Below are 26327 nucleotides of genomic sequence, written 5' to 3' on the forward strand. Positions count from 1 at the left end.
TGTGTGTGTGTGTGTGTGTGTGTGTGCGTGCATGCATGGGAAAGAATACACAGACTCACATACACACTAGCTGCGTTTACATGGCACATCTGATCCGCACAGATTTCTATGCGGCATAGATCTGTTCCTAAAATGTGATCCGAATGTACTGTATACATGGCAGTAAAAAAAAAAAGTGTCCGTTCTGTCTCTCGCGCACACCTGACACATCTCTGGACCGGCGGCGACATAATGGACGTCTTATCACTATTTGGCATTGTGAATTTGATTTTAATGGAAGCACAGCAGGAGAGAGCTTTTCTCTGCCTGCTCCTTCAATTAAGAAGGAGGAGGACAGCTGCAGCTACGTCAATATCTCGTCCGATCTTTATATTTACCCCCACCTCCGCCGCAAACAAGAGGAATTTGAATTCGAGTCCGCAGCCATGACTGGTGGGAGAGAGTGGTCTCTCTGAGTTGAGAAGTATTTTAACGTTCAACCTGCAAAAGTACTAGTAGTAGCCTACTCATTTACAGTTATCTCGGACGCGCGCGGACACTACGATACGCGAACACGTCATTAATAAACACCCATGTGTCCCGTCGCTTAGCAACCGGCCACGCTTACCGGACTACTTTTACGGAGTGATAACAAAGACGTGAATCAGGCAATAAATCCACTTTCCTTGACAGCGGTCATGTTCGTTGTGCATAAAAAGTACATACGGAGCTCAGTGGACCAATTGCGAACTAGGCCTGCTGCGGCTGCTCTAGGTTAAACCCCAATCCGTTCGGAATAAGTGTATACATGTCGATTAAAACGGGACTACACCACCTCTTCTATTCGGCATAGAATTCTATGCCGAACAGATAATTGTATTCCGAATGAGGCGTATATATGATCATTTTCTATTCCGCATAGAAATCTATGCGGATCAGATGTGTCCATGGAAACGCGCTACTGTTCAGCATTTGGCTTTCATGCTAGAACAACACGAATAAATTATCAAAAAACCTGAATGTGTTCAAATACAAAAGAAAAACACAATAAGACTCACCTTGGGGGGGGTCCCTCCCTCTCTCTGTCTCTCCCCCATAAGACTCACCTTGGGGGGGCCCTCCCTCTCTCTGTCTCTCCCCCATAAGACTCACCTTGGGGGGGCCCTCCCTCTCTCTGTCTCTCCCCCATCAGAGTCATCTGGGGTCTAAGTATACTTTTTGAGTACCATCGTTGTGCAACTGTTATAAAAAGCGATATTGTATATGAAATCCGACACACACCTTAGCGCTACACACAAACACACACACACACACACACACACACATCCTCCCCCCTTTCCTCACCCGGCTCCCCCGGTGGTGTAGCTGTATCCTTTCTGTCCAGGCCGTAGCCATAGCGCTCGCCCAGGCTCACAGCCTCTGTGGCGTCATAGCAACGCAGCAGACTGCGTAACCGTGGCAAACTACAGGCAGGCGGGAGAAGCAGGAGAAGACAAGAGGAGTGAAGGACAAAGAAGAAGGCAAGTCTGACTCTCTCTCTAAAAAGTGTGTTCAAAGTTAATCAATTCTGCTTAGGAAGAAACATCTTGAAACAGCTTGAAGCGTCCCTGCCCAGTCTGAAGATGCCACTTCCAACTAATTAATGACGTCAAACAAATTGAAATACAGGGTGATTATCGGGTGAATCCTCTTGGGCAGGTGTAAAACCCAACGCAGCCACACAGAAAGGAGCATCTTCAAGAACACTTTATTAACTCACATGGCCACATAAACAAAACACAGCTCTCAGCAGTCAGCCTGATGATTTAGTTTTACAACATCATTGAAGGTGACAGCGTTACAGCCCCTCTGATTAAATTGTTTTTCAAATGTTTACCGAAACAGACCTTGGGCAGCTAAGAATGAACAACCAAGCACCACTAATAAAGATCACAGTTATTAGCTTTCAGTTTAATTTATATTATCAAATGTTTTAAAGGTGTTAAAGATACAGTGTGTAGAGTCTAGTGATATATATCTGAACTGCCTAGTCAGAAATGGAATATAATGTTCAGAAGTATATTTTATTTGTATAGTGTATATTCCCATGAAAAAACAATTGCGTTAATTACATTTCCGACTTTATTTTGGCAGAACCTACTGGCACTAATTCCTTCATACTGCACCTTTAACATTTCAATCTTTTGATCCCCATGAAATAAAAAAAGAAGAAGCAATCAATAATTGTTCTACTCCAATGTGTAATCTTGAAGAGTGGTTCTGGAGTCACCGAAGCGGGCTCGGGTACCTGATTAGGGTGTCGTCATCGACGATGAGGAGCCAATCAGCGTCCGGAACAGCGGAACTAAGGAACCTCTTCAAAATGGCAAAGGTCTTTCCACAATGTCCTGGATCCAACAGGAAGGAAGAGAGTGTGAAGCACAAAGTGCCAAAGTAATGACTTCTGTGCGTGTGTGCGTGTGTGTGCGCGTGCGTGTGTGAAAGCAACTAACTACAAGGCACAGGGAGCCAGGGATTTTAGGGGGCATTGTCTGACTCCCAAGGGTACTACATATAGAGAGTGGATTTGTGATTGGGCACCAGAGAACAGGGACTGTGTGTGATGCATTCACACACAGAGGCGCGCCTCCGGCAGTAACAGAGAGCCCTGCTTGCGCACACACCAGCCCAAGGACCCTCCTTTAAAGTCATTAGCTGCCAAGAGTGTCCCACTTGTTTGTCACGATCCAGTCGCGATGTTGAGGACTTGTCCAGGGAGGTGTCAGGACACTAAGGGGTCTGAAGAGCATCCCGCAGGAAGGGAACAACAGACCTCAAGCCAAATTCGAATTTGATGAGCTATTTTATTTTTAACTCAAACTTTATTACACCAGAGAACTCTCCTCTGGCCCAAGGCTCAATCGGGGGGCAGACGGAAGTAGTCGATAAAGTAAAGATATCAGCCAGGCAACACCCAACCGTCGGTTTGAACTATAAATAGAAGAGTAGTCCAAGTCATGGCAGAGTAAACTGAGGCAACGAGCTGTCGGTCAGGGCAGATGCTTCTGTTAGGGGTCTGGATCACGCGCCATGAGGAACGCCAGAACTGAGGGGAGCAGTGATTGGTTAGTGCGCCGCTTCCTGGTTCAAATGAGGCTCACTGCACTACACACATACGCGCACACACACATACCCACACACATATAGCGTGTATCCCCCCCCCACACACACACACACACACACACACACACGGCTACATTGCCCATGCACATATTTGTGTACTCCCCTTTGCATGCACACACACACACACACACACACACACACACACACACACACACACACACACACACACACACACACACAAGCGTGCACATACAAACACACAAGCGAGCATACACACACTCAAACATGTTCACACTCACACACACACACACACACACAGCCACCCAAGCGAGCACACACAGTCAAACACGTACAAACACACATACACAGCATGCTTGGTGCGGGGTGGGGGGGGGGGGGGGGGGGGCTTGGGTTAATTGAACTGTTTTGAGGGGAGAAAGGAGAAGAGACAGAGAGAGATGGTCTGTCAGACTACAGATCGAAACACTAGAGAACAAACAGAACTAACAGAGGAGGGGCAAGAGGACAGCTCGAGAAAATAAAAGAGTGAGGGAGAAACAAGAGAGAGAGAGAGAGAGAGAGAGAGAGAGAGAGAGAGAGAGAGAGAGAGAGAGAGAGAGAGAGAGAGAGAGAGAGAGAGAGAGACAGAGACAGAGACAGAGAGAGAGAGAGAGAGAGAGAGAGACAGAGAGAGAGAGACAGAGAGAGAGAGAGAGAGAGAGAGAGAGAGAGAGAGAGAGAGAGAGAGGGGGGGAGAGATAGTGGGGGGAGGAGAGAGAGAGAGAGAGAGAGAGAGAGAGAGAGAGACAGAGAGACAGAGAGACAGACAGAGAGAATGATGGATGAAAAAAATAACAAGTCCTGAACTTCTATTTCTGCTCCAAATTGAGTAACTTTTGTTACTCGCAGAATGTCTGCCGATGAAAAAAAATGGCAGTCTGGATTTATGTTGATTGATCTACCATGATCTTACACATGGTCTTAAAGCTAGGGGTAGGCAATTTATATACGATTTGTGGAGATTTTGTCGGCATCTTGACAGCAAATCAAACAATCAAACGCTCTGACAAAAATAATAAATGCAATTCTTGAATCTGCGGCTGTCACAGCCTGTATTTGGGGGAGTTGCTGAAGGTGGGGGGGGGCTTTGTCGGTTGGATACGTTAAAAATGTATCTAACTCTGGCGGGTTTCTCCAAGTCGACTACCCTACCTTCTTTAACATACATAACGTTCAATGACCAAATCAAAACCGCTTTCAGTATGAAACAAGTTCTTCTGCAAAGGACTACTTCAGTCTAAGCCACCCAAAACGATATCCACTCCTTCTGAAATAATTAATTCTCGAGGTACAAGAAAGCAGCTCAAAGTACCACGGAGACGCAGCAAGATAATCGATCGCTGAATACTCGAAAAACGCCTGTCTGCTGGTGCTCACTTATCTGACACTCAAGTGCTCATCTGATGCTGATCCGGCCTCAAAATAATACATAAAAGTGGCGTTGTGGCCAGTGGGTTGGACTGCTAATGGTTCAGTAAATGGAGTATTAGGAAACGTAAGGTATAATAATATTGGATAATAGTTCAACAAACAGACAAACAGAATCCAACAAACAAACAAACAGAATCCAACCCTCAAGAGTTTTTTGCTGGCCAGGTCGAAAAATGGTACATTCTTTAAGCTATACTATCCTCAGGTCCAGAAGTTCACTAATGCTACAGCCAAGTGTTTTTCCATTCCAAAAAAAAAAGGTAAATCATTAAAAAAAAGATATAAAATTAATATTGCTCAATAAATATAGCATAATTGTTATTACTTTAAATATAGTGCCCCTTTGTGCAGTCAATAATTTTTGCCATTGTCATGTTTTTCCTTCCACTGTTTCCCACCGGCCCTGGGGTCTCATTTATAACCGTTGCGTACGCACAAAACGGGGCTGAAAGTGCCGTACGTGACTTTCCACGCCAAGGTTGTGATCTATAAAAAACGAACTTGACGGGAGAATGTGCGCAGCCCTAAGCAAACTCTGACCCATGCGTACGCAAGGTTTGGAGGTAAAGGAGAATTGGTGAAACAGACGGTGTGGTGGTGAACTGAAGTCAGACAGAAGAATTGTAGAGAAGAACGACTTTGTTTTATCATCGCCCTTCATATATTTAATTTCAACCCGTATCATGCGTTAAAACTATGTAATCAGAATAATTTAAGTCAACTGCGTTATTTCTCAGTTATAACTCCAGAAACATCTCCTTAGAATCGAAAATGAAAATTCAAAATGAAAATTCTCTTTATTTAATCCCGTCACTCCATACTGTCCACTGATGGCATGGAATAAAGCATCTGTCCAACATGTGTCAATAACATAATATTTTTATGTGACACGGTAAACACATAATCAAATGTCAATTAAATCCCAAGTGTGGAAAACCAAGCCACACTCCTCATCACAATCGTTATATTATTGTCCGTTCCTCTTGATGCTTTTCATGACAAATCAGGCATTAAAAAGGGGTTATGTTCAAGAACATTTCACGTGAGTGATTACAAACTGATTATCCAAGGTGTTCTTAGTCAGTCTTATTACCGTAACCCAATAAATACAGCGGTGAGCGAGCCCCATGCGTAATGCTGCACCATGGCACTTCTGCCATTGCTGGAGGATCATGCAAATGGAAGGATTCGGAGGGAGAGGGTCTTCAGGGACCATAACAATTTATTGGTACATAAAAATATGTACCTTTATGTCAGACCACTTCTTTATTAATTCTGGGACTGTGCGCTCTGTGCCACTGACAGAGTTTACTGCTGCAGCAATATGTTGCTACTCACTCTGCTTTTTGTTGTTAGTGATCCCAATCCCGTGACGGCCGAACAAAACTACTTTTCGGGCCTCCACCTCAACTACAAGTGTCTCCACTTCAACCTCCGTGAAATTTCGCTTTTTTGCTTTTCTCAGTCCTTCTGCCATTCTTTCCGACAAGATGTAATACTTCCTTCTGAGTCTGTTTTATATGCAGATCGCATTCATAAGTGCGTTTGCATTGACCATTTATGGTTAAAAAGGGGCATGTACAGGGCGGAACGTGAAGCTTATTCAGCTGCGCACACTTGTAGGCACTCTGTGATTTATAAAGCAAAGATTGCTCAGAGGTGTGTGTACGCCGGGTTTTATAAGTCGGAATATTTTTTGGCGCACGCAAAACTTGGCTTTTGGGCGTACGTACACTTTTAGTAACGATCCCATGCACAGTTTTATAAATGAGACCCCTGGTCTTTAATGAGGTATAAAGGAGTCTCTGTTCAGTCTGTGAGCTTCACAAGCCACATTTTAATCAGACCTCAAGTACGATCAGCCGCGGCAGCAGTATGATGACAGCTCTGTAGGACGGTCTCTCACACAGCCTCAGTGGCCCAATCCCAAAGTGAGCCCTGAGAACTAAGGACTAAGGACTCACAGACTTAATTGATCTCAGGTGCTAAGTGAGCGAGTGCGTGAGACCACATGGGCTCAGATAGGTATAGGGGATTGGGACAGCACTTTTACGAGAGCACATGTTACCTTGACAACGTTTAATGACAAAGATGTTGCTGACACATGCCGGTTTGAGAATTCTCATTTGTAAGTTTTTTTTTTTTGTAAATGCAATGAAAACAATCGGCTACAGACTTCACAGACTTCACCTTAGGTGTAGTCTGCACTGATGCAGACTCACAGAAAGGGCTCGGTAAGTGTGGACTCAAACCCTCACGCCCTTTGGAATTCGACTTTGGGATAGTCCTAAAGCCTTAATAATTTTGTGACAACGCGCAATAAAGTCTATGAGTCCGGACATTGGGATTGGGCCAGTATCGTCCCGTGACTCCGAAAGACCCAGAGCCTCGTCTAAAGCGATTGTCTACCGCCTAAAGCTAGGGTAGGCAATTTCTTTAAGATTAGTTAAGATTCTGTTGACATCCTGACAGCAAATCAAACAATCAAATGCTCTTACAAAAATAATAAATACAATTCTTGAATCTGTGTCTGTCACAGCCTGTAATTGGCCAGGGGGGGGGGGGGGGGGGGGGGCTTTGTCGGTTGGATGCTTAAACATTTTAGCTAACTCTGGCTGGTTTCTCCAAGTTTGTCTGCAAAGGACTTCTTCGGCCTAGGCCAACCAAAACAAGATCCACTCCTTCTGAAGTTTCGCGGTACAAGAAAGCAGATCAAAGTGCCACGGAGACGCAGCGAAATAATAGATCGCTGAGTCCTCGTAAAAACGCCTGTCTGCTGGTGCTCACTTATCTGACACTCAAGTGCTCATCTGATGCTGATCCGGCCTCAAAATAATAAATTAAAGTGGCGTTGTGGCCAGTGGGTTGGACTGCTAATGGTTCAATAAATGGAGAATTATGGAGAGGGGTCTGGCTGCAGACATCCACCCACACACTTCAGACATCCACCAACAGAACTTCCGCTTCAGACATCCACCCACAGAAACATCCACCAGCACACATCTATTGCCAACGTGCGAAAGGGATGGGACTGCATGAAGCTATGTGACACGTTCGGTTCAGCTGCACTTGGAGGTTAAGGTAGGTGACTATTCAAAACAGCGATACAATTATAAATGCACGAGACTTGCATTTCTTTACCGATATATTAGTTTCATTAAGTTTAGTTTTTTTCATCAAACAAATAACCAAACACCAACATGAAGCATTGTTGTTTTAATCTACACTGACGTGGCTAACGCTAGCTAGGTTTCATTTTTGCAAGATAGGCAAATGTTTTTTGCAAACGTTATAGCCTATAGTCGGTCTTATTAAACGATTTTACAGATTTGTAGATGTGTTGCGAGTGTCAACGTTTTTAAGGTTGTTGACTTTTGACAGTCATCTGTAGACCAAAACAGAGTTAAGTTGTGATCAAATAATGAGCACGAATTGAATTGACGCAGCTCGTTCCGCTTTAACTAGAGTTGCACCCATCAGCTGTTCATCTCCGCTGCGGTGGCTGAGAAGTGTGATATCATTCAATAGACAAAAACGATCTTTAAATATTCGATCGGCCTGTTTTGTCAGTAAATATAGCACAATTTCAAATATAGTGTCCCTTTGTGTAGTCTGTTACGTTTGCCATTACAGTGTTTTTCCTTCCACTGTTTCCAACCAGCCCTGGTCTTTATGAAGGTCATTGATGAGTGTGAATAAAGGAGACTAGTTCATGAGCTTCAGAAGCCACATTTTAATCAGACCTCCAGTACGATCAGCCTCACCATCGTCCCGTGACTGCCGCAGACCCGGACCATAAGACCACCAGAATGTACAGCGTGTACTCTGTCTTCACGCCCGAGTTATTGCCATGGATTCGCCTCGCTAATTGTGGCGCGGCGGCACTATCAACGAATGACGTCATGTTTCCATTCCCTCCCAGTGGATCCTCAGCCATAATACACGTGTTCTGCCAGGTCGTTTCCATCCAAGACACATTCCCTGTAGCCACGCCCCCCCAGCCGCGTTAATCATCTCTTCAAATTTGTAGCAAAACAAAATGGAGCGCCAGATTCGACCGCGTCTGCCCTCAGACTTTAGATATTCAATCGGTGACCTCCCTGTACTGACACCGTGTCGGGGCCCAGCTGGGTAGGGGCCCATCCCAACAATCTGAGCGATGAAACGGGAACGGGGCCATGGAAAGAGGACATGGAGGCCTCTGTACGAAGGCCATCAGGGGTGGAGGCCAAGACCCTGTCGAGTGTCGGGGGGGGGGGGGGGGGGGGGGATCCACCTCGACAGTCAGGGCGCACTCACACTAGGCCATCTGTATACCGTGCCCGAGCACGATTGCCCCCTAAAGTCTAGGTCGTTTGGCTAGTGTGAGCACACGATCCGTACTCAGGTACGGTTAAAAGTACACTTCGGAGAGGTGGGCTCGGGCCACGGTAAAAATGCTAATGACACGCGCACGGATACACGCAACCTGAATTGGATGACGCATGTACAAGAGGCAACCGTACTCAGGCCCAGTGGGGGGGGGGGGCAATCGTACTTGAGTACGGTACAGGGCAACTTAGCCGAGTGTAGAGTGCGGTTGAGGATGAACCAGCGCTGTGTCCTTGGCAACGTCCCGGCCTGCTGTGATTGGTCGCGTCCGTTTGTATCTCTGTGTTGCAGCGGGAGGATTTCATTCTGGTCCTTTCTCATTCGTTATCTCCAAACACCGCTGCTCCCCTTGCTGCGGTCTTTATTTGATACGTGGTCGTGTGGGCTACACGGTCTGGATTGTACGCAGAGAAACGCACGCACACACCTTCGTTGCAGGGGAAGGTGCTCGATGTTCGTGCACGCCACACAGACATGATTTAGGAGACACACGTGGCATAAACACATTGCTGATGGATGTAGACTCTAACACACGCACACACACACACACACACACACACACACACACACACACACACACACACACACACACACACACACACACACACACACACACACACACACACACACACACACACACACACACACACACATTAGGGCTGGGCGATTAATCAATTTGATCGCGAACACAAAATGAACATAATCAATGTTTTATAGAAAAGGCAGAACAGCTGGATACATATCTGTCTATTATTTTAGATTGCAACATTTTCTTTTTGACCAATTTGTATTGTATTTTCTCAAGGCAAAATTTCGTTCTCAGTTGCAAAGTTTTTTTTGGGAGAGACATGCTGAATAAATACAACATGTTTTCAAACTCAAAAATAATCGTTTGAATAATCGTCATTTCAATATTGACCAAAACAATCCTGATTATGATTTTTCCCATAATCGAGCAGCCCTAATACAAATACATACACACACTCACACAAACACAAAGAAAGACCTTCACTCTCACTCACTCACATATTCTCTCACACACACCCACAGACACACATACAAATACACACACTCACACCCACATATTCTCTCAAAAACACACACATACAAATACACTCACTCACATACACAAACACACCCACACACTTGACTTTGCTGTGACAAGAGTAAACGGTGCAATATCTGTTAAATTACACCTATTTTCGAGCCAATTTGGCAGATAATTGAGCATCCTTTTGTATCATTGTTTGAACGGGGGCCATTCCTGATTGGATGCTTCTCCCAGAGATATGATTATTGAACTGTGGAGATTATGGTGGTCGGTGATGCGTGTGTCCATTTGAAGACACTCGAACCTCTGTCTGTCACACGGTGAAACCACAGCCCTCTCTAATGAACCACACACAGGTGTGGGGACGTAGAGCAGAAAGAGGCGCAGGGAGATGACTGAACCAGCGTCTTTATGGAGACACAGTCAGTGGTCACCCAAAGACCTGAACACGGCGCTGAAAGGAGAGGGGGGGTGAGAGAGCACCGCGTGACAGAGAGACACACTTCACACTCCCCGACTTTCTATGGCAGACGAACGGGGAAACAGTTACTGGAAATGTCACGGGGAATGTTAACGGTGGTGCAGCTGGGAAACAAACAAGAGCTAATGAGAGGTGTGTTCATGATCACCAAATTGCCAATAAGTTAAAATCATAGCGTGATTGAGAACATTAGCAGCTGTCTGGGCCTTGTTGTGAAAAGCATACAAACCAATAAGTGTGTTCGGCTGTCCAAAATCACGCCTACCATCAGCGGCCATTAATGTTACAGTCACCGGAACACAAGAGTTCAGACATTGAGGTTTAAAAGTAGATATTATTAGCACACTCCTTCACATCCACCATATTGACGTGCATATGTGAATGTGAATCGTTCAGTGTGAATCCACTCTAAAAAGGAACTTTTTAAAGTGGATTGGATCTCCTTTTTTTTGTTGATATTTTTTCTCCTATTTGTTTCATCTGTGAAGCGACCTTGGGTGTCCTGAAAGGTTGTTAAATAAATGGTATTATTATTCATTTTTTTATGAACACGTCTTTTCTACCGGCTTCCGGTGATACTGTCAATCAGTGCATGTGAGAGACATCTCATAACTCTTGACGCTGATGAAAGCCCTCACCTCTCTCAGTGTTGGGCACGCCCAGGTGCGTTGTGGGTATGGAGGGATCGGTGACATCACTGTAGTACTCCAGAAACGCTGCATCCTTCTCCCACGTCGCCTTGACGACGGGCACTGGGAAGCAGAGGAGTCAGGTAAACGAATGACTTCACGTGTGTGTGTGTGTGTGTGTGTGTGTGTGTGTGTGTGTGTGTGTGTGTGTGTGTGTGTGTGTGTGTGTGTGTGTGTGTGTGTGTGTGTGCGCGCGCGCGTGCTTGCGTGTGTGTGTGTTGCATCAAAGACAGTGGGCAAGGGGGACTATCAAATATCCCAGTGGTTATGACCTGCATATTAATTCAACTTCTTACGCCAAGTAGTGAGATTAAGTACACAGATATATAAAATAAAAAAAACAGACCATAATGGCCCTCTAGAGCCTCCTGTGATTACTGAACCATGGCGGTATCAAACCAGTAGTCAGTCAGGACGAAGGCAGAGCCCTAAGGCACAATCTCACCTGAGAACAAACATCTCCATTAAAAGGCAAAAAACATGGTTCAAAAGCATAGATCAACTGCTTTGAGCTTCCAGGTCTGGACACACACACACACACACACACACACACACACACACACACACACACACACACACACACACACACACACACACACACACACACACACACACACACACACACACACACACACAATGTACACACAGACAAACACACACACACACACAATGTACACACAGACAAACACACACATATCCACATTTGACAGTCCTAGGATGAACCCAAGCAGGACTAATCACATTCATATCTCACAGCTTGATGCAGTTAATGCGTTCATAAATGTCTTCCCCTCTAAAAGCGACGCAGGTGAATCAGGATTAGTGATCGTCACGGTCTCCCCGTTAACGTCTGTGGACCGCCCCACTGTGATGTGAAGAGTGCATTAATCACCGGGAAGGGACACCGGTCTACCACTTGAACCGTCACCGTTCCGCTTTGAATTCATCCGTTGGTGGAGAGCAGAATCTCAGTAGCGGATGACTAGCACTGGGAGGGTGATTTTGCTTTTATGTGGAGCTAAAGCCCATACTTTAGAGCTTCGTGCTCGTGTTGTGAGGCCGCACACACCTCAACGCGCCACACAGGTCACCCCGCCTCGTGATATGCTGGCGCGTTCTGACCCTCTTCCAAACGGAATATGGGCGGGTGATTATTATGGAAATGGTTCAATTTCAGCAGAGTGGCTGTGATGTTGCTTTGATGGGAATTTCGGTGCCTACGCGAGGTTTCGCCAATCATGCTAAGTAGAGTTCAATTTTGGGTAAAATGCAGCGATTCAACACATGGCGTGCCGTGGAATGGTGGGAAGTGAAAGAGTTTTGCGCAACCTTCCAATGCAATCAGTGTAAGTAGATGTTGATTATAATAGCTGCCACCATTGAAATATTTTGCATCGTTTTGAAACATTGTCGTTCAGCAGGAGGAAAAGGGTTCTTATTACAAGCAACATTTTTTAACCGCCAGCAACCTTTGAAAAGACTCGGGCCGTGAGCATTGGAATTATTTTGATGGATTTTAATGTTTAAATCCATTATTGTTAATTAACAATTATTGTTTGTTAATCCACCACTGTTTCAAAGTGGCTATGTATAATACCATTAAGGTGGGAGGTGGGCAATTTTAACACACACAAAACACACACTCACACACACACACACACAAACAAACAAACAGACACACCTCGGTCGGAGTGGAACTTTTCACAAGTTTTCACGGCAACAAAAACGTCTTCTTTCTTCACAGGATCACCCTAAAAGAGGACAGGAAATGACAACCATGAATTACAGGATATAAACATATACAAGATACAGACACACACACACACACACACACACACACACACACACACACACACACACACACACACACACACACACACACACACACACACACACACACACACACACACACACACACACACACACACACACACACACACACACATCACATCTCCCAGCAGGGGCTACGGAACTGACCTGACAAGGAGTTGGATCCCACAACACGCCGGCTTGTGGGATTTATGGAGCAATAATAAAACTCAAGAATATCTCAGGTTGAAGTACTGTTCCGGCCCTTGAGCACTTAAGACATGGACCAGACACAGTTCATTTCTTGTTCATCAATCTTACATCTTTTAGTCCATAAAAACCAAATCACAGCACACTTAAAAGCCACATTACCGCGCCTTAAATTATCCAGCAAGGAAGTCCTCAGGTTTTACAATCGCTGCGTAATGACATTTGACCCAACTTCAAACATGGACCTTGAAACGACTGCAGCATTCGAGGCTGGGGCTGTTGCTCCATCGGATGGAGGATGACTTGAGTCTGCTGACAAGCAGACTACTTTAATATGAAGTTACAGGCTTTTTTTTGTTCTAGGGGCTGCATGCCGACATGGATCCAGACCATGATTTACACGCTGTGGGGATTAAGGAGACATGATCCGGGCAAACCGGACCTGGGACAAAGAGCAGGTTTCTCTTGGACGATGTGGGACACATTACCGATAATGAGATGTAGTCTTCAGAAATCTTTCAGACTTAAATGTCACTTCACGTCGTGGTCCCAGTCTCGGTTTAAGCTGCATTTCCTTTGCTTTGAGGTTGCCATTACTTTGGGGTTTACATCATATTCCCCCTAAATCTGCTTGCTTGTGACTTTATGGGGAATTGCTATTCCCCGTGTTGTGCGTAGCGTAGCAGGCAGCACAGACAGTGACAGGTGAGCCTGCGCCGTATCCCAATGCGTGCCGTTTAATTGACATCAAACACAGCTCTGTGATGACAGCTGTCAGCCTTCCCTGTTTCCGTCACAGCTTTGTATGCAAGACAGACTTCAAAACAGTGTCCATCCTGCAGGGGTTTGATTTTTGAATACAAGAGCCAACAAAGTACGGGACATGGTCTAGATACGTCATGCCAGTGTGGATGGAATGGCCTTACGTATGAGGCAGGGTGCTTTGCATGAGTTTTAACTTAAATGTGCTAATATATACTAATATAAATATACGTGTTGCTGGGGGTGCTAGTTAGGGGTCCGAGCAGCGAAGCCGCTTGGTCCCATATTGTTTCTGCAATGTTTTGTTTTTTCCTCGCAAATTCTGTAAAAGTCATACTGCAGCCTATACCGTAAGTCAACTCTTGAAATGTTCAGGTATGGTTAACAATAACCCCCTCTACCCAGAAACCCACATTTGTGGTACTGCACTCAAAGGTGGCGCTATTGTAAAAAATCATGAATTAGGGTTATTTCTCCGCACCAGATTGACCAGGGGTCAAAAAAATCAAAATCAAAAAATTACCAAAATCACCACTTTAGACCAAGCCTCACAAAAAACATCGAACAGAATTTGTTTTATTTAGTTCCATTTGAGAAATATTGGCCAATAAAGTTGGAGCAGTTAGCCCATTTTTTATATGACCATTTTGTTATTGTATAAAAAAAACAAAACACTATTATTAGGTGGATACCAATACCCCCCACTAGCCATAAACCCAAATTGTGGTACTGCACCCAAAGGTGGCGCTATTTAAAAAAAAATATGAACTAGCCTTATTTCTCCTTACCAGATTGACCTGGACTCAAAATTCTTTCATCGTATTAATCTCTAAAATCAGATGCATCTTTTTCACCCTGGTCTTCTACTTACATTTTTTTTACTTTTCCCACAATTTCATAGAAAAGCCAAACGTCCACAGTCCCAACCCATTTTGCCTGACCATTTTGTTATTGTATTAAGTACCATACGGCTATCGTTAGATGGTACAATTAATATTGCAAATTTTCAGATCTATACACTTTTAAGAAAAGCCCTTAATTCTCTTGTTTGTTTGCTTGGAGTTTTCTGGATGTTGTGTGCTTATCGATAGACGTCTTCACCATGTGAATGAGGCCAAATTTCAGGTATGTCAGTGGCTCAATGGGATAATGCCTTGTACTGTTGATCCTTAGTTTGAGAGATTTAATCCCGATTAGACAGTAATGAACATGCTGAACACGACATTCGGCCATTGCTCTGCAGTCACCTGAAAGGCGAGGCACAGTGTGGCATTAAGGGGAACATCAACATCATTCCTTCATAATTATTTGTCATATTTATAGATCTTCCATTAGTGTGTTCTTGACATTTTTTTCGGTTATATTTTTAATTGCATTCATAAACTTATACTTAAACTATTGCTGAAAGGTCTACCAAGAGATTTAGACAGTTTTTGGGCTCTTTTTCAATCAATTAGCATACAAATAGTCAGCACAGAAATAGACCTTCACGGTAGCTGACACTGACTTCACAAAAAAACACCCTTCGCACATCAAAATGTTTACCAAACTTTTTTATGTAATTGCTCTATTACCATAAAAATGCCTAAAAAAGAAACGGTTGCAAACCCAAGAGAGCATATATATACACGAGGCCCTGACACTAATCAAATGCACTCGCTTCTCAACATCCGAAAGGGCTGTTGTCCTGATTATGAATTCCCCCCAGCCTCCCGCATGTTTTCACATTTCACATCGAGATGGGATTCGAATGGCCTTCGAGAGTCTTTAATTCTCCTCCACTCTCACCTCTCCCAACCACTTAGATCAGCTCGTGGCTCATGGTCAAAACGTTACATTGTGTGACTTTGTGATTCTCCTGAACATTTTCCATCACCTCTCCTTGCTCAGGGAGGTTCGTGTTCCAGTGGATGTACTGGTCACAGGGCGCCTGACTAATCTATTTTTTAATGAGCACGATGCATCCACAAACCAGCCAAAAAACAAAGCGCATAATCGCCCTTAAGGTACAAGCAGTCAACGCCAACAATATCCCAGAATCCCCAGCTTTGCCATCAAATCGAGAACAACACGAAATAAATCCCTTTTCTCGTTTTCCGTGATCTATATCCTCGCTTTTTCCAGGACATTTGATCCATTTGAGCCTTTTTTAATCTGTTTCCAACTAATGGAAAGCAACCCGATAGAAACCCAGGTTAACCACCAGGAGCCCTGAACATTTACCAGACCCCCGGTGATTTGGCTGCCCCAAAACACTACCCTGTCTCTGTCTCACCCCGCCCCCCACACCCTGCCTCCATGTGTGTATCCCATTGCCACACCTTCAGGGCAAAGCCTATAAGCCCAGTGTGGGTCCGTTCGGCACCATGTGCGTCCTGGTAAATGTCAGCCACAGCACCACTTGGCGCGGCCACGACGCCGCGGCGTTCCTCACTTTGTTTTTTCCACAGTCCGGTGAAGGGGCCTCACGCTGTGCCCGGGGGTCCGCAGCGGTGGAACGCCGGCCGCGACGCTCCCAGGGCGTCGGTCCGGGCCGCTGACTGGAGCAACTTGTTTGTCGTCATCCTGGACCACAACACGTTGGTTCTGTTTTGACTACCTCTCCTTCCGTCGGTTTTCTTCAAGCTAAGTCTGCGTCTGGTGACCGCCTGGCAACAGCCGTCTCAACGTCCTAGTAAGTAGATTGGTCAAAGCCTGCTTACAGCCTGGTTACAGCCTGGTTACAGCCCTGGTAACAGCCTGGTTAGAGCCCTCTCAGCGTCCTAGTAAGAGTTTGGTCAAAGCCTGGTGACAGCCTGGTAACAACCTGGTTATGGCCAGGTAACAGCCTTTAACAGCCTGGTAACAGCCTGGTTACAACCTGGTTATGGCCAGGTAACAGCCTTTAACAGCCTGGTAACAGCCTGGTTACAACCTGGTTATGGCCAGGTAACAGCCTTTAACAGCCTGGTAACAGCCTGGTTACAACCTGGTTATGGCCAGGTAACAGCCTTTAACAGCCTGGTAACAGCCTGGTTACAGCCTGGTTACAGCCAGTTTGATTCCAGGTGGTGTCCCTCCCCTCTCAGCTGTGATATCACTTGCGAGGACCTGGAACAGGCTGAACCAGCCGGGGAGGGAGTGAAGTGTGAGGGCCAGACACTCCTCGTTCCCATAGAACAATCATTTTGGTGGTGAGGACGGACTGTTCCATTCCGCCGTGTTTCCCGCCTTCCCGCGGTGGTTACCAGCGCTGACACCCTCCCCACCGCCGCCGACAGAAAACCCTTCTGAAAACTGTTCAGTCGGATCGTATTTCCTTTTTCTCTGTGCGCCGCGTCTTCGGGACGTGTTCGCAAAATGAATAATTCATTCGTTTTTTGATTGAGGATGTTTTGACTTTAAACTGAATATGTATCAGCTGTCTCTTCAGTTGTTTGGTGTGGTTAGTTTTTTAGGGGCGGTAAAGCTACGGGTCGGCTTCACGCAGGTGCTGTTGATGCCATGTCAACGAATCACAGGGGAGGAAGGATACACACACACACACACACACACACACACACACACACACACACACACACACACACACACACACACACACACACACACACACACACACACACACACACACACACACACACACACACAATCACACGATCCATCACACTCTCTCGCTTTTACTTTCTTCTCACACTCGTAGACATAAATACAAAACACATAATTTACATTTAGAAGACACTTCTATTCAAAGCGGCTTACAACAGTTCATAAAAACATACCGGCGGAGTCGACCACGCAAGGCGGCAGCCAGCTCGTCGGATTCAGTGGGGGGTGAGGCTTTATGCTCAGGGACACCTCGACACTCAACTTGAAGGAGCCACCCGCTCAACCTCCAGAGCTAAGCCGACCCCAGACACAAAAACACACATACACACAGACACACACACACCAGCCACAAACACACATCTCAAAACTTTCTCCCCTAGCCATACTTTAGTAATTTGGGTAATATTTGCACAGGCCCAGCCTATAATAAAAAATAATGACTATACAAAGCATCACTCAAACTAAACTATATTGTAGTGTGATACTTTTCATCAGGGCCCAGACATGCCTTGGGGCCACAACATTTGAGGACCCCTACAGAGATGTCCACAGTTGGTACAATACAACAGGTCTTTCATGGGCTGTCCCTAGCCAAGGTGCAAATAAGGCTTCCCTAAAATACATCAACGCAAACGCAGAACAGAGTTGTTAAAAACAGTAGCGGCGAGGACAAAGAAACACACAGAATGACGTCACCAACATGGAGACGATAACACGCAGATCCACATAGAGAAGGACGTTATAGCAGTGCAGTGGTAACATGTGGACCTACGCAGTCTGGGAGGGGGGCCGTGATGGCCGTGGCACAGTGGGCCCCGGGTCTGGAGCAGAACTCTGGGACGTCCTGGAGCTCCGGCCCCCGCCCCTCGTCCCAGATGTACAGCGCGATCTGCGGAGAGCAAGGGTACGAACGCGCTGATGTGATCTACTGGTACGCGGTAACATGATCTGCTGTCTACGACCAGGATCTAGCCTGTGTTATAATGTTTTACATGCACAATGCACATACACAATGTTTTACAATGTAGCACGCATTGCACTGCAAAGGTTGTGATTGAAGTGCTCTGTATAAATCAGATTGAGTCGAGTTGCACCGCATTGAATTGAATTTGTTTGAACGGACTTGAATGAAATGAGTTTAAAAGGATTTGTGCGTTGGAACTCGAGTCTGAACAGCATGAATGTGTAATTTATGCTGCCTCTTCTCTCCTACTTTGAAGAAAAACTCACAACATAAATGAAGTGGGAAAGTATTTGCGTGTAAAAGCCTAAGGCACGGGGGTAACATTAATGATTTATATTAGAAATTAAAGAAATGCTAACAAAATTGCATTGTACAAAAATCATCTTTTCAAAGATAAATACACAAGGGAGTAAACAATCAGAATTGAAATGTGTTGAACCCACAATTGATGAGCCAACTAAAGGGGAAGCACAAGGAACAAAAGGAGGGGAATACGAGTAATAATAATAACGTTAACACCAAAACGACCAGACCAAAGAAAGGACAGGGATTCATGCAACATGTGCAACTCTACAAACACAAGCCTGCACTTTAGACACACACACACCAACACACACCGACACACACCTTTGAGTTAAGCGCCAATGACAATTTAATCCCACCCATACAGTTACAGACCCATTTTAAGTCCCCTCTAAATCCAGCAGAGCACATTCAAAACCACAGCCTGCCCTCTGCAGTGGGCGTTCTGATCAGAGCTGCTCTGCAGAACGACTCAGAGTCATCATGAGGCCACCCTGATGCAGAGGAATAGACTATTTTTATGGAGGGATTGAGCACATGGCAGAAATAACCGTCTTTAAAATATCCTCTGACGCAATCTTTTATTGTCTGCTACAGTTTTTATTCTCTGATGCACCCCCCATATGGGATTTGAAGTTGTTTTGGTTTTGGTTTTTTGAAACAAGGCCCTCAGGGGGGGACGTATCATGGATCAAATCATGCCACCAACTTTACTTCAAAGTGTTAAATGGACTTCAAAGTGACTACAAAACACTCTTCTTTCCAAGTGTTGTAAATAAATAAGGTTTAATTAGCTGTGTTGTGGTCCACTCCAGAAACTGTTGAAATCCTTTAAAATGAGCCCTTTCAAATCCGCCTCCCTCTTCACACTGCCACTCTGCTTTGGCGACTGATCTGAACGAATCACGATATGTCCTGCCCTCTGGGCGTGCTCCAATAAGCACAGCTCCCATATGCAATATCGTTTGGGTCTTGTTGGCACGGGGTGTGCTGTCTAGCTGGCATTCAAAGGCATGAGGTGAAGCATCTCTGTTGATTAGATGATTAGATTCTAATGAGGCTTAACTCAGTGAATCGGGGTAATCGGGTAAAACATGAATTGAATTATGAATTTAGACTTCAGATGTCAAGATTTGCTTTCAACACAATCTCTCACACACACACACACACACACACACACACACACACACACACACACACACACACACACACACACACACACACACACACACACACACACACACACACACACACACACAGACACACAGACACACACAGTACCTCATGTTTCAGGTCTATAGTAAAGTCAGACTTCAGAGGGGAATATTGAATCCTTTCGGCAAGTCTGAAAAACACAGAAATAAAATAAAACGAAATGCAGTCAATAGAAGAATGATGAACATGCTCCTTCCAAAGAGTGCTGCATGTCTGGCTCGGATATTCTTTGTTCAAAGTAGATCAGGTTACATTCGTTAACCAATAGTGCTCTGGTCTGACAGAAGGCTAAGCCCATTCACACAGGAGAGATTCATTGAGGAAACGTCCGCAGACATCTCCTCGAGCTTTGTGCAAAAGTGTAAACAAGCACACTGTTTCAAGGAGCAAACGAAATGTGCTCTTTCAGAAAGAAGGAATGGTAGACGAGGATGAAGGCAAAACAATCAAATAAAATCCATTCATCACTCAAAACCCATTTTTATTCAGGGTCACGTTTAAAGGAAATTCTCACTTTCAAGTGTGCCCCGATTATAGTGCAAGGTAAAATACAAAGGTAACAAAAATATGAATACAAATAAATTGACATGAACAGATAAATGGATAGTCAACACGAAACAATGATTCATAAATAAGGCAATCTTCAGCTCAAAAACACCCCGCACAGCAACCCTCAATTATGTCAATAATTCACACTTTAAAATCCTTTAATAAGGGAAACTACAACATCCAGTTACAGAAGGCTTTGGATGGTATTCCAAACACGGGGATCTTCATATGAAAGGGCAGACCCCCCCAGCTTAGGATACTCCCCCAGGAAATATATATATAACCTCGAGCCCTTGCCGGCAGTGAGCTGTCCCAGCTATAAGGAGGGGATGAAGAGATGGGGGGAGAGGCTATGTATCGATGCCCTGCAGGTGAAGCTCAAGGTGTTCCGTCCTCTCTGCTTGGCCCTGTCCTCAAGCCGTAACCCTTACAGATTTGATAAGTGCTTAAATAATCAGTTTCAAACGTTAAAATTAGGTAACGCTCATTATCAAAAAATGTGGCGGTTGCATCTAGAAAATATCATAACATTTTTCAAAACCAGCTTCAAACCCTTTAGGGACACTTGCTGCAAGGCATTAGTCAGAAGTCAATCCGTCAGCTACTACTGCCGGAGTTCTACCAGTACGATAGAGTCTCGATAAAACAGAAACTAGCTTTTTATATCCTGACCAATCGTGTGCAGTCTGTCCATGAGCAGGTTGGGATCTGCAGCATCAGTTGCTTTTTGAAGATCAATGAATTGAAACACTTCTGTTCGCTGTCATAGCACTGGCAGAAATGAAAAAACCTGATTAGATCTGTTGAAAGTCAAATTTTCGTCTAGGATAAGATTATTGCATATTTGCAAGGGTTTCCTTAGCCAAGGGTTTTGGCTAAGGGAGGCATTTTGAAGTTGGCATGTAATTATCCTTGGTTAAAAATATCACCACTCTTAAGGAGCAGACATTAGTAATGTCAGCAGGGAAAGTTGAATCCAAAGCATGAGTGATTGAATATAACAGGGCCTCCCATAGCAGTCTCCTTGCGTACTTCAAAGTATTTCAATAAAATGAATAATCTCCTTCTTTATAGGTAACATTTTAAAAGGCCAAATCAAGAGGGGCCTGACACTCCATTCACATTTATATCTAAAAGAAACATCTACAGTCTAACGCCCCATCAAACATCAGGCTTCCAAACCTTTGGTTTATCTTTGACCTCCAGGTCCAACCCCATTCACAGCCTCTACACCAGCTCGAATTAGATTTTTTCTAAATCTAATTTAAAACTGTGCCTCAGGCACACAATTGCACCTTTTCAACCGACAGTGCCAGCTCAACTCGCATCGACTCGCCCCGCCTTTTTTTGCGATTCGATCGCCAAAATTAGGTACCTGGTACTTTTTTAATCTCACCTCCGTCGAGGTTCCAAGAGAGCTGATCCGACACTTTTGTGTGACGTAAAACAGGCTGCTGGCCGCTGATTGGCCAGAGTGATGAGTCAGATGTTCGAGCCTGACAACTCTTACCTGGGCCCCGTTTCCCGATATCGATGGATCTTCGCTCGTAAGATGGTTCGAAAGGTGGAACTTTCGAACCATCGATAATTTCTTTGGAGCGTTTCCCGAAACTCCTCTTAACGTGAACGCGCATTCGCTGCACTCAAGACGAACGTAGGATTGTACATGTCCACTGACATGGTGCTGAAACGGGCTATGACGCAGGGGGAGACGCAGGAATGTCGGAAGAAAATGGGGTTAAAAAGGGTTAAAATATCTCCCCATCAAGGCCAACCGCAGAGTAGCCTACGAAAAGAATAGATTGCAATAATATGAATGCTAAAGATATTAAAACACAATTGATTAAGCCTAGGCCGACATATATATCAGTCCTAATCCTGAGCGCACGATCGGGAGGTGGAAGTTGCGCTTTAGATGCCTTCACAAGTCCAGCGGAGGGCTCCAGTTTTCGCCGGCAAAGTCATGCGCTGTGATATGTATGACAGCTATGTTGCACAACATTGCAGCTAAGGCTGGGGTAGCTTGGGTTGAACCGGAGGACATTGAGGACGATGACGACGAGGAAGATCGGTGTGAGGACGGCCTCCCTCATAACTACGCGGCTGGTTTTCATGCGCGTCGAAGAGTGATTGAGACTTTTTTTTAACCCCCTCCACCCTCCCACATGTCACTAAACATTCCCGTCAACGTGACCAATCCCCACCATATCCCAGCCTTTTGCCTGCTCCTTTGCTTGTTTTTTATAATTTTTAATTTTTTTATTTATTTTTACATTATTTTATGCTACGTTTTATGAGTAGCCTATGTCAGTCTGCACAAATCCCCCCCACTTTCTCTCACACATTTTAAGTGCCCTGCCTGCTCAAACATTTCCTGGACTGTCTCTCTCAAACTAAGAACATAATGGCCCACATTAGGCTCAGACGCACGTGATACACCATTACCAATGTGTTATAATAAAACGCATTCAATACTAGGAATGTCCGCTGGCTACGCCACTGAGGCTATCGTAGGCTAACGAGGCTCTTAGCGTCCTACGAGTACCCTGGAGCACTCGTTAGCTACTCGTGACTCGTGAGCGTTTTTAAGAGGTTCGTTACCAAAGATGCTTTCGGGAAACGGTGTGAAAACTGTACGACGCTCGTACGACCCACTCTGCGATCCACTTAGGCTAAAGATGCTTTCGGGAAACGGGGCCCTGGCATCTTTAAATACTAGCATCAGCGTGCAGTCAACAATAGTGATTGATTATTGAACATGGCAGGATCAGCGCACAAGAACACGCCGTGGGCTGTGACAGAGGCGGAGACACTTAACCCTGCCTGTTTATGCGTCGCGTGGTCGCGTCCACGTCGAAGAGGTACTTTCTAGATGGAAACACTGACGTGCCTGGAACCGAACCAAGTCGTGCCACGCTAGGTCCTGGCGAGTTGAGCTGGTACTGTCGGTGGAAAAGGGGAAAATTAGTACTGAATTGGACACGCCGTGTTATTTTCCGCTTGGCTAAATCAGCCAGTGAGTGACAGACTTCAGGAATACACAAACGCCCGCTGGCTCGGTCACAATGTGTTTAGCGTTTCCTCCCTGTGTCCGTTGAGTCCACTCGTTCAACCTTTCTCCACCAGCGTGGTCCCAGTGCTGGTGGAAAAGCCAGTGCTAACCTCGAACTGGTTCTTGGCTTTTACACATCAAGCATGGAAGTGTCCTTTTAACGCGTTCGTTTTAACGTCCTGGCACGTTGCTAGGACAACGGGGTCGTACGCTCTGGCTGACACTTGACACTGTGGCTGTGGTGTCAAGGGGCCACTGGGCCCAGCTACCACTAGTGGCCCCCTTTTTTCTTGGCTCCTGATAGGCCTCTGATCTTTCCTATCATGAGCCAGTATTAAAAAAACAAAACATTTACCGCAGCTCATGATGGGCCCCCTGATGGTCGTAGATCCCTGGGGCTTCAGCCCAGGTAAGCCCGTGCATTAAGGCGGCCTCGCTCACCTGTGGAGCAGCGGGGTGCTCAGCACCCAGCCGGCCGCCAGGTCGGGGTAGCCGAAGGACGGGGGGTCCTCGGAGAAGGCGTAGTGGTGGATGATGGTGGCCTTGTTGTCGTGGAGACGCTTACCCAGGAACCATTCCTGAGGGCAGGGAGTACGGGGACCACAGTGAGGGGGAACGGTGGGCGTGCTCCGCGTGCGCTTACAGGCCTTCACCACCAGGGTGGGCCGGGAGGGGCGGGAACAGGTGCAGCTCATCAAGCTGATTGGCTGCAGGGTCGGTCGGCCAGTGTTTCTAATTAACGTCATGAGCTACACCTGTGTTGGCCCCGCCCACACCGCTGGGATGAAGGCCAATTAGGGCAGATCGATATTCACTATTATGTAACAGACTGTTCTGATTGGTTCAAATTAAGCAAGGCTGATATAAATATGATATTGTATAATAATAACATTAAGAGTTGAATCTTTCTGGGGCATTGTTTTTTTATCCTGCGTTTTCAGTCGGTTGATGGGTCGGTTAGCCTTAGTTAGCCTAATGGCATGCTAGTTAGTCTGACGCGCGCCTCACCTTTCGGGCGTCGTGTCTGTTGAGGACCTGCAGCAGAGACGTCAGCGTGATTCTGGTCTCCTCCTCCACAAACAGAAACCAGGCTGCTGATTGGCTGAAGGACACTGAGAGGCTGGGTGAAGACAGATGGTCAACCAATGAAAAATGAGAGTCTACTAATAGTTTGTGATTCAATGCTCAAGACGAACACGAGCCTGGTGACACCCAGGTAATGTGTTATTGCTCGTTATACAACCATTAGTCCAGACCGGGTCATTTGATTGGACAAGAGGATTCCATGAGCGCTGATAAAGAGTATAACAGCACTGGGTCTTTTAACGAACCCTGCTGTACATACACACCACACTCCCAGCCTTATGGTGTTGCCTCATTGCGATTCGGTCCTGCTGGTGTTACTTAGCACTAATTCAAAGCAAGCTAACGGCGTGAACCTCAGTCACCGATACCTCCTCCCTGGTTCGACGACTAGCTGGGGCTCAGTTCTTTGTCTTGGGGGCCGGTGTGTTTGTGTCACTCACTGAGGCAGTGCCGGGAGAACGCTCCAGTCCCCGTCGTTCTGGGACAGCTCGTGGAGCAGGAGGACCACGGGAGCCCCCTAGACACACGACACAAGGCCGCGCGTTACCCTCCACCACAGAGCAGGCCAGCAGGGGGACAATGGGAAGATGGTCAATGCTGTCCAATGCATATATATATGGGGGGGGTCGGCTAAGCTCAGGAGGTAGAGCAGTTGTCTTGCAACCGAAAGGTTGCTAGTTCAATCCCCAGCTCCTCCTAGCTGAGTGTTGATGTGTCCCTGAGCAAGACACTTCACCCTAACTGCACCTGGCAAGCTACACTTCACCCTAACTGCACCTGGCAAGCTGGATGTCGCCTTGCATGGTTGATTCTGCCGTCGGTGTGTCAATGTGTGTATTAACCGATGTAAGTCGCTTTGGATAAAAGCGTCTGGTAAATGCCCTAATTGTAATTGTAATGTATAAATAGCCCATTTATCCAAAGCACTTTACGATATTGCCTGACATTCACCCATTCATGCACACAATCACACAACGACGGCGCAGTCAACCAAGGCGACGGCCAGCTCGCGAGGAGCGGTGAGGGTTAGGGGACTTGCTCAGGGACACTAGGGAGCTAGGGATCGGACTAGCAACCTGGCGGTGACCAGCCAATCCTCTCTGCCTCCTGAGCTACTGCCCCCCCCCCCCCGGTTATCAGGGCTGCGTGGTGGGAATGGTACAGACCCAATAACAAAGGAGCACTGCGTGTTCCTCAGGTTTAAACCAGAGGAAATACAGGCAGTACAGCCAAAAAACATACACCATGATGGGAAGGGAGCTCTGAGCTGGCTTTATTGTTTATGTATTGACTGCTTTGGCCTAGTTTTGTTTAATCCATGGCGAATTACAGAGAAAATGACTGTTCAGCTGAAGACCATTGTTTGTTTTATGCACTATTTTAGATGAGAGGTGTGTGTGTGTGTGTGTGTGTGTGTGTGTGTGTGTGTGTGTGTGTGTGTGTGTGCATGCGCTTGTTTTGTGCTTTCACACAATTGTATTTGTGTGCGTGTGTGTGTGTGTCATTAATGTTTTACACTAACACTGTGCGAAGACTCTGTTCCTGGTGACACATTGATTATTGATCCCCAGTTTGATTGAAGTTGTGCTTCCCTGTGATCACAGGGGAAGCAAGCCGAAGCGATTCGG

At 45.8% G+C, this 26327-nt stretch overlaps 1 protein-coding gene across 1 annotated transcript in view; it reads right to left on the reverse strand.

The window, feature by feature from the left end:
• Positions 1-1240: 1240 nt before the first annotated feature.
• The window catches only part of LOC132461998 (beta-1,3-glucosyltransferase-like), a 30403-nt gene continuing 5316 nt past the window's right edge, over positions 1241-26327 (reverse strand). Inside the window, 10 exon segments of the mRNA XM_060057546.1 lie at positions 1241-1354; positions 1357-1442; positions 2267-2366; positions 11114-11227; positions 12846-12915; positions 18303-18419; positions 20079-20142; positions 24055-24191; positions 24622-24733; positions 25140-25216. Of these exon segments, the coding sequence (XP_059913529.1) occupies positions 1320-1354; positions 1357-1442; positions 2267-2366; positions 11114-11227; positions 12846-12915; positions 18303-18419; positions 20079-20142; positions 24055-24191; positions 24622-24733; positions 25140-25216 (912 nt within the window). The 3' untranslated portion in view covers positions 1241-1319.

This window comes from Gadus macrocephalus, chromosome 7 (genome assembly GCF_031168955.1).
Source record: "Gadus macrocephalus chromosome 7, ASM3116895v1".
In the NCBI taxonomy this organism is placed as follows: domain Eukaryota; kingdom Metazoa; phylum Chordata; class Actinopteri; order Gadiformes; family Gadidae; genus Gadus; species Gadus macrocephalus.